General features: G+C 42.7%; 2 protein-coding genes across 3 annotated transcripts; one reads left to right on the forward strand and one right to left on the reverse strand.

Moving 5' to 3' along the window:
- Positions 1 to 27: 27 nt before the first annotated feature.
- Positions 28 to 6,162, forward strand: RBM48 (RNA binding motif protein 48). The gene is made up of 5 exons (XM_085050712.1): positions 28 to 183; positions 1,958 to 2,148; positions 2,280 to 2,425; positions 4,363 to 4,898; positions 5,904 to 6,162. Exons 1-5 carry the CDS (start codon positions 70 to 72, stop codon positions 5,988 to 5,990), a joined length of 1,074 nt encoding a protein of 357 aa, XP_084906838.1. The 5' UTR covers positions 28 to 69; the 3' UTR covers positions 5,991 to 6,162.
- A 63-nt stretch (positions 6,163 to 6,225) lies between these two features.
- On the reverse strand, positions 6,226 to 11,497 carry CLXN (calaxin). Of its 2 annotated transcripts, XM_085050719.1 has the most exons (6): positions 10,974 to 11,497; positions 10,600 to 10,755; positions 9,021 to 9,125; positions 7,905 to 8,056; positions 7,006 to 7,110; positions 6,226 to 6,438 (listed from the first exon to the last, which is right to left on the reverse strand). In XM_085050719.1, the coding sequence occupies exons 1-6, from the start codon at positions 11,029 to 11,031 to the stop codon at positions 6,388 to 6,390; spliced, it is 627 nt and encodes a 208-aa protein (XP_084906845.1). In that variant the 5' UTR covers positions 11,032 to 11,497; the 3' UTR covers positions 6,226 to 6,387. The 2 variants fall into 2 exon arrangements, with proteins under 2 accessions (XP_084906845.1, XP_084906846.1); XM_085050720.1 differs by lacking the exon at positions 9,021 to 9,125.
- Positions 11,498 to 11,507: the final 10 nt, after the last annotated feature.

Genomic DNA, 11,507 nt, shown 5'->3' on the forward strand with positions numbered 1-11,507 from the left:
CCTTCGCCCCGCCTCACGGAGGGCGCCAATGGGGGCTGTGCGTCGCAGGGCGCGGAGGGCGATGGGAAGATGGCGGCCGGCAGCAGCGGCGGTCCGGGCGCTCCGTGCCGGCACCACGCGCAGCTGGGAGCCTGCGAGTCGCGCGCCAAGTACCGCGAGGGGTGGCGGCCGCGCGCCGTGAAGGTGGGGCGGGGGGCTGGGGATTGGTGTCGGGAGGAGCCGCCAGCGTGAGGGGCTTGGGGGCGGCCGGGCCGGCAGTGGCGTTCCGCGGCTCCCGGGGACGGGACGGAAAGAAGGAGGCCCTGGGCCGAGGCAGGAGCTTCTCGTTACTGCAGCAGAACTTTGAGATTTGGCTAGCTGTGTGTGCGCCCAGTGTACAGCGAGCTGCAGCGGCACTTTCTAGGGCTGGAGTGAGAAACGATCATAGAATCGCTAAGGTTGGAAATGACGTTTAAGATCACGAAGCCCAACCCGCATCTATCTCCAGCCTCTTGTCAGGGAGTTGTAGAGAGCGATATGGTCTCTCCTGAGTCACCTTTTTTCCAGGCTGAGCCCCTTGTGCTTGCTCAGCTGCTGCTCATCAGACCTGTGATGCAGACCTTTCCCCAGCTCCGTTGCCCTTCTCTGGGCTTGCTCCGACCCCTCAGTGTCCTTTAGAGAGGACTCCTGAACCGAACCGGGATCTGAGCTGTGCTCTCACCAGTGCCGAACGATGGTTACTCCCTGCACACACACAGCAGGCACAGCCCTTTCACTGCCACCACCCTCCTGGGAAATTTCAAACACTCCATGCTTCACGAATTCTCAAAGCTATTGCGCTCTATTACTCTTCCAAGTGTGCACGGTGGGGCAGAGGACAGAGAGCTTGTGCATCCTCAGAGGTATGAAGGCCACCAGAGGCATGCAGCCATCCCTGGGCACTGGAGGATACACACAGGAGAAACAGTATGGATGCCCCAAGTGCATAAGAACCCTTATTTGAATCCCGGACAAGAGGTAGAAGGACAAACCTGCCAAAAAAAAAAAAAACCACCAAAAACCCCAAAAACACACTGCTGCCACATTGCTGCCACACTGCTGCCACACAAAGAACTTATGTGATCTGTCTGTGGTGACTGTTTGTTATAGTAGAAGTTTGAGAGCTGATTTCCCGAGCAGTTCCTACTTGTCCAGATTTTTTTTTTTTTTGAGAAATATGTGTAACTAGCACGGCCTAAATGTTTATGTTTTAGGTTGGGTTTTTTTTTAACAAACTCAGAATTAATTTCCTTTGATCTCAGGGTTAAGCTGCCTGTTGTACATAGTAAACCATCGAAAAGCTTTGCTTAGAGTCAGTTACTACACAAAACAGAATAGAGTGGTTGACTTGATTTTTAACCTGCTGGGAGAAGAACTTGTTTCTCTCAGCATCCAGTTCTTATCTGTATGTCTTAAAAATGTGCACTGTTGGATCACCATGGCAAGGAGACAGCTTACACACTAGGATCTGCCCCAGGGAATTGTGGCAATTGTTTTTTTCTTTCCCATGTGGAGAAAAACAGTCTTCCTCACCTGCAAGACTTCTCTACCTATGGAGAAGACAGGTTTTTCAGTGGTTTTTTCCTGTATTTTGACAGTACCCCTTATGAACTGGTTACTAGTAAGTTTTGCATGGAAATTGGCCAGAGACTTAAAAGATTTTACTCAACAACTGGCAGTAGAACTCTGACCTTGTGCAGGAAAGTCAAGTCTCATTTGTATTTTATGATGCATGAGAAGATAAATTTCAGTTCCTGCTCAGTGATGAAGAAGTCCCAAATAACTGCACTTACTGCCCAGCTAAATAGATTACATAGGGGTTTTCAGCACCCTGAGAGGATTTGGAGAACAGAAAACATGGAGAAAATGCCTGCTTTTGCAATAAAGCAAAAATGGGAACATTTTTGAATATTCGTTGTTTTTATTTTTGTTTTTTCAGGTTTACACTATCAACTTGGAGTCTCGCTATTTACTGATACAAGGAGTTCCAGCACTAGGTGCTATGAAGGAATTAGTAGAACAATTTGCATTATATGGTGCCATTGAGGAGTATCATCCTCTAGATGAATATCCAGCAGAGCAATTTACTGAAGTCTATCTTATAAAATTCAAAAAACTGCAATGTGCAAGGTATTGGACAGGGCAATATCTGCCTCTTGCTGCCTTAATCTTTTACACCCTTCTTTACTTGCAATGTGTTAAGTTGCTAGAGAGTTGGAGTAAAATCCTCAGTTTTGCCAATACAATTTAATTCCCTTCAGGGTGGCCAAGAAAAAAATGGATGAACGAAGTTTCTTTGGTAGTTTGCTGCACGTGTGCTATGCTCCAGAATTTGAAACAGTCCAAGAAACTAGAGAGAAGTTACAGGACAGAAGAAAGTATATAGCAAAAGCAACAAATCAAAGAGGTTTGTGATTAAATTTCCTGTAGAATCTTGATTAAATTCCCTATAAAATCTTAATGTTCTTTAGGGGTGGGTGGGGTTTGGGCTAAAGTGCCTGTTAAAGGAAACACTTTATACCTCCCTCTTTTAAAGATGCTGTAGTGGGTTGATGCAGGCCAGATGCCAGGCACCCAACAAGGCTTCTCACTCACAAGCTCCACAAATTGGACAGAGGAGAGACAATTTAATGAAGGGGTCATGGGTTGAGATAAGGACTGGGAGAGAGATCACTCACCAAATACCATCACGGGTAGAACAGCCTCTAATTAGAGATATGCATTGAATTTATGACTAACAAAATCAGGGCAGGATAATGAGAAGTAAACTAAGCGTTTAGAAACACCTTCCCACCACCCCTCCCTCTTTCCAGCTCTGCCTCTTACCCCAGCAGCACAAGGAGACAGGGAATGGGGGTTACAGTCAGTTCATCACCTGAAGCTTCTCCTGCTGCTCAGGGAGAGGAGTCATTGCCCTGCTGCACCATGGGATCTCTCCCACGGGAGACATTTCTCCATGAACTTCTCCAGTGTGAGTCCATCCCATGGGCAACAGTTCCCTGCAAACTGCTGCAACATGAGTCCATCCCATGGGCACCAGTCCTCCCCACACTGCTGCAGTGTGGGTCACTCTTCCACAGGGTACAGTCCTCCAAGGACAGGCTGCTCCAGCCTGGGAGCAGGGCCCCTCTCTCCACGGGTCTCCCATGGGGTCACAGCCTCCTCCAGGCATCCACCTGCTCCAGTGTGGGGCTCCTCCATGAGCTGCAGGGGGATTTCTGCATCCCCATGGCCTTCCAGAGGCACAGCTGCTTCACTAGGTCATCACCACAGCCTGCAGAGGAATCTCAGCTCCAGTGCCTGGAGCAGCTCCTCCCCTTCCTTCCTCACTGACCTTGGTGTCTGCAGGGCTAATTCTCTCACGTCCTCGCCCTGCTCTTCTCTGGCTGCAGATAAAACTGCACGACCACTTTTTGTTTATCTTACTTTTATTAAATCTGTTACCACAGAGGCGTTACTGCCATTTCTAATTGGCCCAGCCTTGGCCAGTGGCATGGCCATCTTTGGAGCCACCAGGGATTGGCTCTGCTGGACACTGAGGAAGCTTATGGCAGCTTCTCACCCTGTAGCCCTCCCACTACCAAAAACCAGACCATGCAAACCCAATACAGATGCACTTTAAGTGTGTTTACAGGAGAATGGAGACATCTGTCAATATTTAGACAACTATATCCTTTTCAAAGTAATTTTTTGGCTTTCATTAAGACTATAATAATGAAATGCTTGAGCTTTAATAATTAAGTATTTCCTTCACCTTCTGTTTTAACTGTTAGCAGAAATTTAAAGCACTGGCAGGAAATTTTGGACCATATTTTCACCCTTGTTCCAGCTTCCTCAGGCATGCCCAAAGGGACAGTTTTGGAAGGAAGATGACTATACCAGAACCTTGAGTAAAATTTCTCAAGCCCACATCTTTGCACTGGGGGAATGTTAAGAATGGATTGTGTTTACAAAGGCTCCTGTACTGCAGAGCTCCCAGTCAGTACTGAAGGCTGGGCAAGCTGAGGAATAAGGAAATTGCTGAGCACAAGCTTCTCCTTTCTTGTGCTCACATACTTAGGTATCATTCTTCATTGTGTGAGGATATTTAAAGGAATTAAGCCCACTGATTTTTATCATCAAAACATCTGGGTTTTCTCAATATTACACACCAGCAAAGGCACTAAACCAGAAAACTGGTTTGAAGTTGCATTTGTTAAATTTGAAGCTTAAAAAAATCACAGGTAGCTGGGAATTGAATATCACTGATATTGTTTCTGCATTTATATTAAGAGTTTTGTTCTTGTGTGTTAGAACTAATAATGACATGAAATAGTGAAGGTGCATTTTTTTGTTGTTTTAAAGATTGCTTTGTGTTAAAGAAAGCAGAGGGCCCTAAGAAGACAGCCTCAAAGAACTCTGAGCATGACTGTCCATGGAGTACATCAGGATCACATGTAGCCAGTAACTGGGATCCATCCTGCTTTACAAGTTCTCATGGGATATCCCACAACACAGCATATCCATCTGGGAATCAGAATCAGAGCCTATTAACATCTCCGCACTATGATAACAGTTGTGCTGAAACTTCTGGGTACTTTGGTCAAAACACATCCCTAACTCCAACTGTACATCCACAAGGACATCCTTCACCAGTTTCCTTAATGCAGCAAAGAATGGTTCCAGCTTACAATGGAATTGACAGGTTTATGCCTCGCACAGCTCACCTGCAAGAACGTAAGAGGAAGAGAGAAGAAGGTAACAAGTTTTCCTTCATTGGAACAAGTGAGGACAATACTGAAGTTGTTATTGGTCCACAACTACCAGAAATACCTAAAGTGGATATGGGTGACGAGTCTTTGAATACTTCAGCTACATTAATTCGAAATAAACTGAAAGAGGTATGGATTCTTAAAGTTCTGGTAGTTCAAACATAGGTGTTTGTTATCCCTAAAAATAGTGACTTTCTGGTAACTTTACTCAGCATTTACTCACTATTATCAGGTTATCTGCCACTTAAAGTTAGTGCTCTTACTATTTAATTCTTCCATAATCTTGAAAATTGCAGGAATTTCTACTCCAGACCTCTTACACTACAGTTGAGAAAGTACAAATGTCAGTGCATGATCTTAAATGATTTTTTAGTAAACCACTTCTTTTTCCCCCACATGGGGAGGCATGAAGACTTTGCAGGTAGTCCTGCTGACTCCAGATGTGCTACTTGTATCTGGTTTCTTAAAGGAAAATAATGGAAATCAGAGTTCAATGTAATTTTGCTCTAATATTTCTCATGCCATTAAAACCTGTACAGAATCACCAATTCCATGCTGAGAAGTGTGAGTTAAGCTATATAGCCTTTTATGGAGGATATTAATCAATTAGCAGGTCAAACATTCCTGATAGAAGATTTCATTTAAATTACGATATGAAAAAGCTCCCTTGACTATGACTAACTAGATTGATTGGAAAGTGCTTATCTTATAAATAAGCACCCCTTATATTAAATACATTTCTAAAATACATGTCAAAATGCATGTTCCTGCTTTCCCTTAATTTCCTGAAGTACCTGAGTTTAAAAAGCACACTACACCTTCCTTGAAAACACCTCTGGTAGAAAGAAGGGTGATGACATATGTAATGCTCTATCACTGAGTGTCTGAAATCAGCTTGTGTAGTTAAATACAAAAATGGTAGTGCTAAGTCTTCTAAGTTTCACCATTCTTGTGTTTAATGCTGTCTTTAGTGTTAACTTTTTTCCTCTAGTCAGCAGGAAAATTCAGTACAAGTGTGATTATAGTAATAAATCCCTCCCAGTACTCAAATCTTGGAGATCTGGCCTTACTCTTAAATGAGCATTAAAAAAGTAATGGTTACAGGCTACTAAATTCTCTTCCCCTCCAATTTAGGTAGCAGATTCTGTTTCAACGACGTCTGTGGAAAAGCCAGAGAGCAGCTCAGCCAAAACACTTGTAAAGCAGAGAAGAAGAATATAGATACTGCTGGCAGCATCTTCCAACAGTCCTTTTGTACAGAATTTAGTTAAAAATATTTTTTATGTAAAAAATAAGACTTCCTTTATACTGTATTTCCCAGTGATTCCCTGTTAAAAATTGTATCAATTTGTTACTTGGAATTAAGAAACCAATATATTATATTATTGTTGCAGTGTTGTTCTGTGTACCTCATATAGTAACATATTTCATAACTCATGGAAGAACTATTTAGGTGGAGTTACAGAAGTAAATTCTGTTTATTCAATAGCTTTTACAGCAAAGGAATACTGAAACTGAGGAGCAACATGAAATTATGACTGTTTTTACTATATCACGAAGAATGGTGAAGACGAAGACCCATTTTAACAGTATTCAGCAATGGAGTGACAGCTTGGAGTTACTGTTTAGAAGATGCCCCGAAAACCTGCTGTTCAAATGCCATACTGCTCTATTTAAAAAAAAAAAAGAGGAAAAAAGTTAATTTTCAGTTAACTAAAGGATTTGTATTTAGTCAGAAAAAGTACTGAACTGAAATGTGTATGCAGTGAATACAATCTCTTGCTTTATAGCTTAGGAAGGGTAAATCCATAGCATTAATGGTGTCATCACCGGCAGCCCAGTCAGAACATTCGAAGTTGTAGCTGAGCAGGAAATTAAAATTGTAACTGCTCAGCAGAAGGAATATGTGACCAAAGAATGATCTGGCAGGGAGGGCAAGAAGGCCCAGCTGCAGAATGAGATAAACTGCATGGAAACAGAAATACTAGAGCCAGGGATGACAATGTAAAGGACTAAAATTTCCATTGGTGATGAGATTAATATCTGCAACATTGTGTTGCAACTACCCTGGAGTGGGAGTGCTCAGGGGCTACCTTCCGGCAGCAGAACTCGCACTGAGGGGATGAGCCCAACTCTGGCCTAAGATGCCCCACGCTGACATTTACAGGATTGGTGCTGGTGCAAGTGTCTGTAAAGAACTGGCTTGCACAGTTTTTTGAACTCAATGTTAACTTACCTTTAGGTCTGGCAAACATGGTCCAAAGGCTTCTAAGAGAAGGCTTTCATCTGTGACTGCTTTTTCAAAGTCCTCAAAAGAAAGCTTGCCATCATGATCGTGGTCCTACAAAAGGAAGGAAACGCTTCAGCAAAGGATTATTACTTGTAGTTTTGTTTAACAACTGTTTAAAGAACATGGATTTGGTTTTTAGTTTGATTGTGTGCAAGTGGGGATCACCAGGTTCTGCTCAGAAAAGATCTGTATGACTTGCCTCTATATCAGGCAAAAATTTTGGGGTTGAAAAATTAAGAAGATGGGCTTAAATAAAAAGAGTTGGGATTCAAGACCTGGTTTTAAGAGACATTTTTTGACCACCACCACAGAAGGGGAGAGTATATGTCTTGATTTTATTAAAATATTGACAGACAGTCCCTGGTTGATCTGGATGTCATAGATTAGGACAAGATTCATATTAATAACCTTGAATTTACTATTCTAATAGAATATATAAATTGGATAAAGACATTTCATGATCAATTGATAAAACACAAATGTACTTAAAAATGAAACTACTGCATATGTCTATACTGATGGAGTAAATGCAGTTTACATTTTTGGGTTTTCCAATCCTGATGGGCTTTGGCTTTGACTGGACATAAACAGATGTGTATGAACATATACACGTGCTAGTTTATAAATAAACTTCACAGTACATTCACATACTAAATTAACAGTTTCATGTGAGAATACTGGACTGGAACTCATTAGATCTGGATTGTATTTCTGGCTTTCCTCAGGACACTTGCAGAATCCCACTGTTAATCAGACACCATTTTTGTTACCTGACAGAAAGGTTTTAAGTATTGGTTAATGAATATTTGAAAGACACTCAAGTATCACAATAAGTAAGTACTTGCCATTTTCTTCAATGCTATCTCTACCAAGTCCTTAATTCCCTCATCAGGCTCTTCATCTGCTGGTTGTATGAGAAGGCTGTGCTTCAGCATTTGAAACATTTCCTCTCTCGAAATGTATCCATCACCATTCAGGTCATAAACTTTAAAACAGTCTTTTGAAATAAATATTTCAGGTTGATTACAAACTATAATCACATGCCATTAAAGCTGTTACTTACAGCTGTTACATTTATACGATGTGAATTGTATGTTATACAGCATAATCCATTGAGCCAAAGTTATCATATATATATAAAACACTCCTGGCAAACACTTGTGACAGACAACACTGTGCATCACTACACACTAGTATCTTCTATTGTGTTTACAGCAGTAATGCATATTTTACTGCTTGTAGTTGTACTGACACACTGAATTACATCCTGGGCACACATCCTAATGCTGTGACATCCCTGACCACTTTCCAGATGAATTTGTATAGTGTATTAGGGATGGCTAATGCTGCAACCTGGGAACTATGGAAACAACATGCTGTCATTCTCCTTTTTCTATTGCCCTATTTTTTTCCCTGCTGCCTAAAATTCTAGAGTTCTTGCTATTTTTTCTCCTCCATCTTTCTCCATCATTACTGTGGAGGTTTTCATTAATGTCTTACAAACGTTTTTTGATCTGTGCTTCCAAGCTGAAGAACTGCTGGAGTTAATGCAACTGCTGCTGTGTGCCCACTGTGCCAGTAAATGAATGTTGGCACTGGTCTTCATTGGCCTGAGACTGGTAATTAGCCAAAACCACACTAGAGATACATCTGCTTCTTTCTAATTTTGTGTGTGAATACAAAAATATATATTTTGTCAAAACTGTATGCTGTAGAATAAATTTCAGTTCAAATTCAAGATTTTGTAAAAAAATAAGTTGGTGGCTGTGCTAACAGCAGTTTACACAGAAAAACTTCTGTCTCAGAGAAGCCACTTCAGAACTCAATTTCATTGCATTACACTATACAGAAGAAAACGTCTTAATTACCAAATATTTTAAGAGTAACTGCTAAATTATAACAAAAGTAATGTCCTGAATCCAATCATTACTATTAAATATTAGCACACAGATCAATCTCACATTTCATCTTCTCTTCCAGTGTCCCTCGAAGTAACACTGCTAAGCCTTCCACCCATTCCACCACAGTGATGCACCCTTTGTTGTTTCTATCGAAAGTGTCGAACACTAGGAAATGTATTAGATACATTTTAAATTTATAACAGGGAAACAAAATAAAGGCATGTTTTCTTAAATTCAATAAAATTACAGATTATCTTTTTTTCTGAAAATGTTTGTCTGTCTTCACCAAGATATGATTACCCTTCTTGACTCTAAGATGTAGCAATGAAAGCGATTCTGCCCCTCAGTTTACTGATCTTCCACTCCACAATCCTGCCTGGTAAGGACTGTTTGATCTATTGCCTTCCTGACTTAAACTACAGGAAGTATGCTTCCTTGCAGATGTAAAGCAAATAAACCAATATCCCTTAAAATAAGGGATAATTCTGCATACAGATTAAGATTTAAATTACTAGTTTTTGTCTCAGAAAATCTTGGAGAAATTAATTCTAGGAATGATATATATTAAATACACAAAGAAAAATAACCTCCTGTCATGTCACAGAGTTATTTTTCTTTTCCCTTCCCTAAACAACTTTTAATCTCACAGTTCCATTATTCATACAGCCTGTAATAAAGTATTTCAAATTCAAGATGGAATTCAAAGTATCAACAAGCATCTATAATAATTTGCATTTTAGAATATTAATTAGTAAATTGGCTGAAGGAACACATCTATATGCAGAGCCAAACATTTTTTACTTAGAAAACAATAGGTTTGCTTTTGCAAACTGAAATCAGCCCCTTTACAAGTAAACATTATAATAATTTTTAAGAATCTAAGGGAATGTCAGGTATCTTCCAAGACCCACTTGTTGCATAAAACTGCAACAAGTTTTTATTTTACGGCATGTAAGTAGCTCTCCTGCTAGAGAGATGGAGAAAGTTGAACCAAGGGGTGGCTCTTGGCAGCCAAAGGCTGGAACAATGGCAGACTCACGTCTGCTCTGCGTACTCCCTATGACACCTCTTCATCAGAGATCATTCCTTCAACTTTCACAGTGACTGCAAACCTGTCCCTCCTTACCAATCTGTGGAATCACGGCATTTTCAAGGGGTTATTTGGCTCTTTCCTCTCACCACCTTGTACTATCTGCCTAGGCCGTTCAATGCTGTTCACAGAGCCTCTATTCCCTAAGTTACTCACTTAACAGAATGCCTTACTGGGCATTCAGGCCTGAGCTAGAGCTGTCCCTCGGCAGCAACCACAGCTCCCAGTGGAGCCACTGCAGAAAAGAGGGAAGTGACAGGACACTGCTCTCTTCTGTCACAATACTACAGCGACTGCGACAGAAACAGCCACAGGGCAGCACAGGTGCCTCTGGCTGGTCTGCCTCAGGCTAGAGCATGAGCTCTCCTGAAAGGAGACTTATTCCGCATAAAGGAAAGATGCCATTTTCTCAACCACAGCGCTTGAGCATAACTCCTTTGCTGTCCTGGCCGGGATGAGAGGATGCTGTTTGGTGTGGCCACACTCATCAGGTCGGGAGCACAATCCTAACCCCTTCCAGTTGTGTTCGGAGCGGTGTGTCCACCTCACCTCGGTCCAACACCACGTCTCCCGTCATGCCAAAGGCGCTGTACACCACATCTCGGAACACCATGCGGTCGAAGCCGGCCCCAGCAAAGTGGCTGCTGGCCTTGGCCACCAGCGTGTCGAAGAGCCTCATCAGACATTCCACTTCGCTTTTGTTAACTGCCCGGCCCAAACACAAGCAAACACATGTGTAAATTAGGCTGGTAAAACATGAGGGACACAGGGATAGGCCAGGGCCGTGGCCCCGATGCCCGCCCGCCCCACCCGCTGTTCTGAGGGCGCGCCGGGGAAATGCCTGCCGTGGGAGGCGAACAGAGCCACCGAGGACAAGCGTCGGCACAAGGGGCGGCGGCTCCTGCAGGCCGGGGGACACTCACAGTGCTTGGCGGATCGGACCAGCGACTCCACCAGGAAGGTGCCCGGCTTCCTGCTCATGGCGCCGAGCCGCTGCGGCTGCCGCTGCCGTGACAACGCGGGGGAGCAGCGCGGCCTCCCGGGCGGGCCGGACACCAACACCAACACCGGCGAAACAAAGAAAGAGCCTTGCCGCGCGTGGGAAAAACTGCAGTTGTGAAAAATAAAATAACTGCATTTCAAAGGTCTAAAAATTCTTCTGGAAAAGAGCTAAAAGTTAAATGCAACATACGATAGCACTTGTTTAGCTGCTGTCAGAGGGCAAAAAGATATTAAAACACTCTTATTTCGACATTGCTCGTTTTCTACTTTGTCCCTCTGCTGAAACTTGGAGCCTGGGTGTAGGTGCCACCCAAAACCCCCATCACTGTCTCACGACCTGACCAGCCTCCACCTTTCCTTCAGGAAAAAGGGAATGCAAGAGGAGACTCGGCGTATTTGTTATGTATTGCAAACTGCAGCACTTCCCTTCCAGTGCTGAAGCAGCTTTCTTGTGA

The sequence above is a fragment of the Lichenostomus cassidix genome, chromosome 2 (genome assembly GCF_008360975.1).
Source record: "Lichenostomus cassidix isolate B80296 chromosome 2, HeHo_3.0, whole genome shotgun sequence".
In the NCBI taxonomy this organism is placed as follows: Eukaryota; Metazoa; Chordata; class Aves; order Passeriformes; family Meliphagidae; genus Lichenostomus; species Lichenostomus cassidix.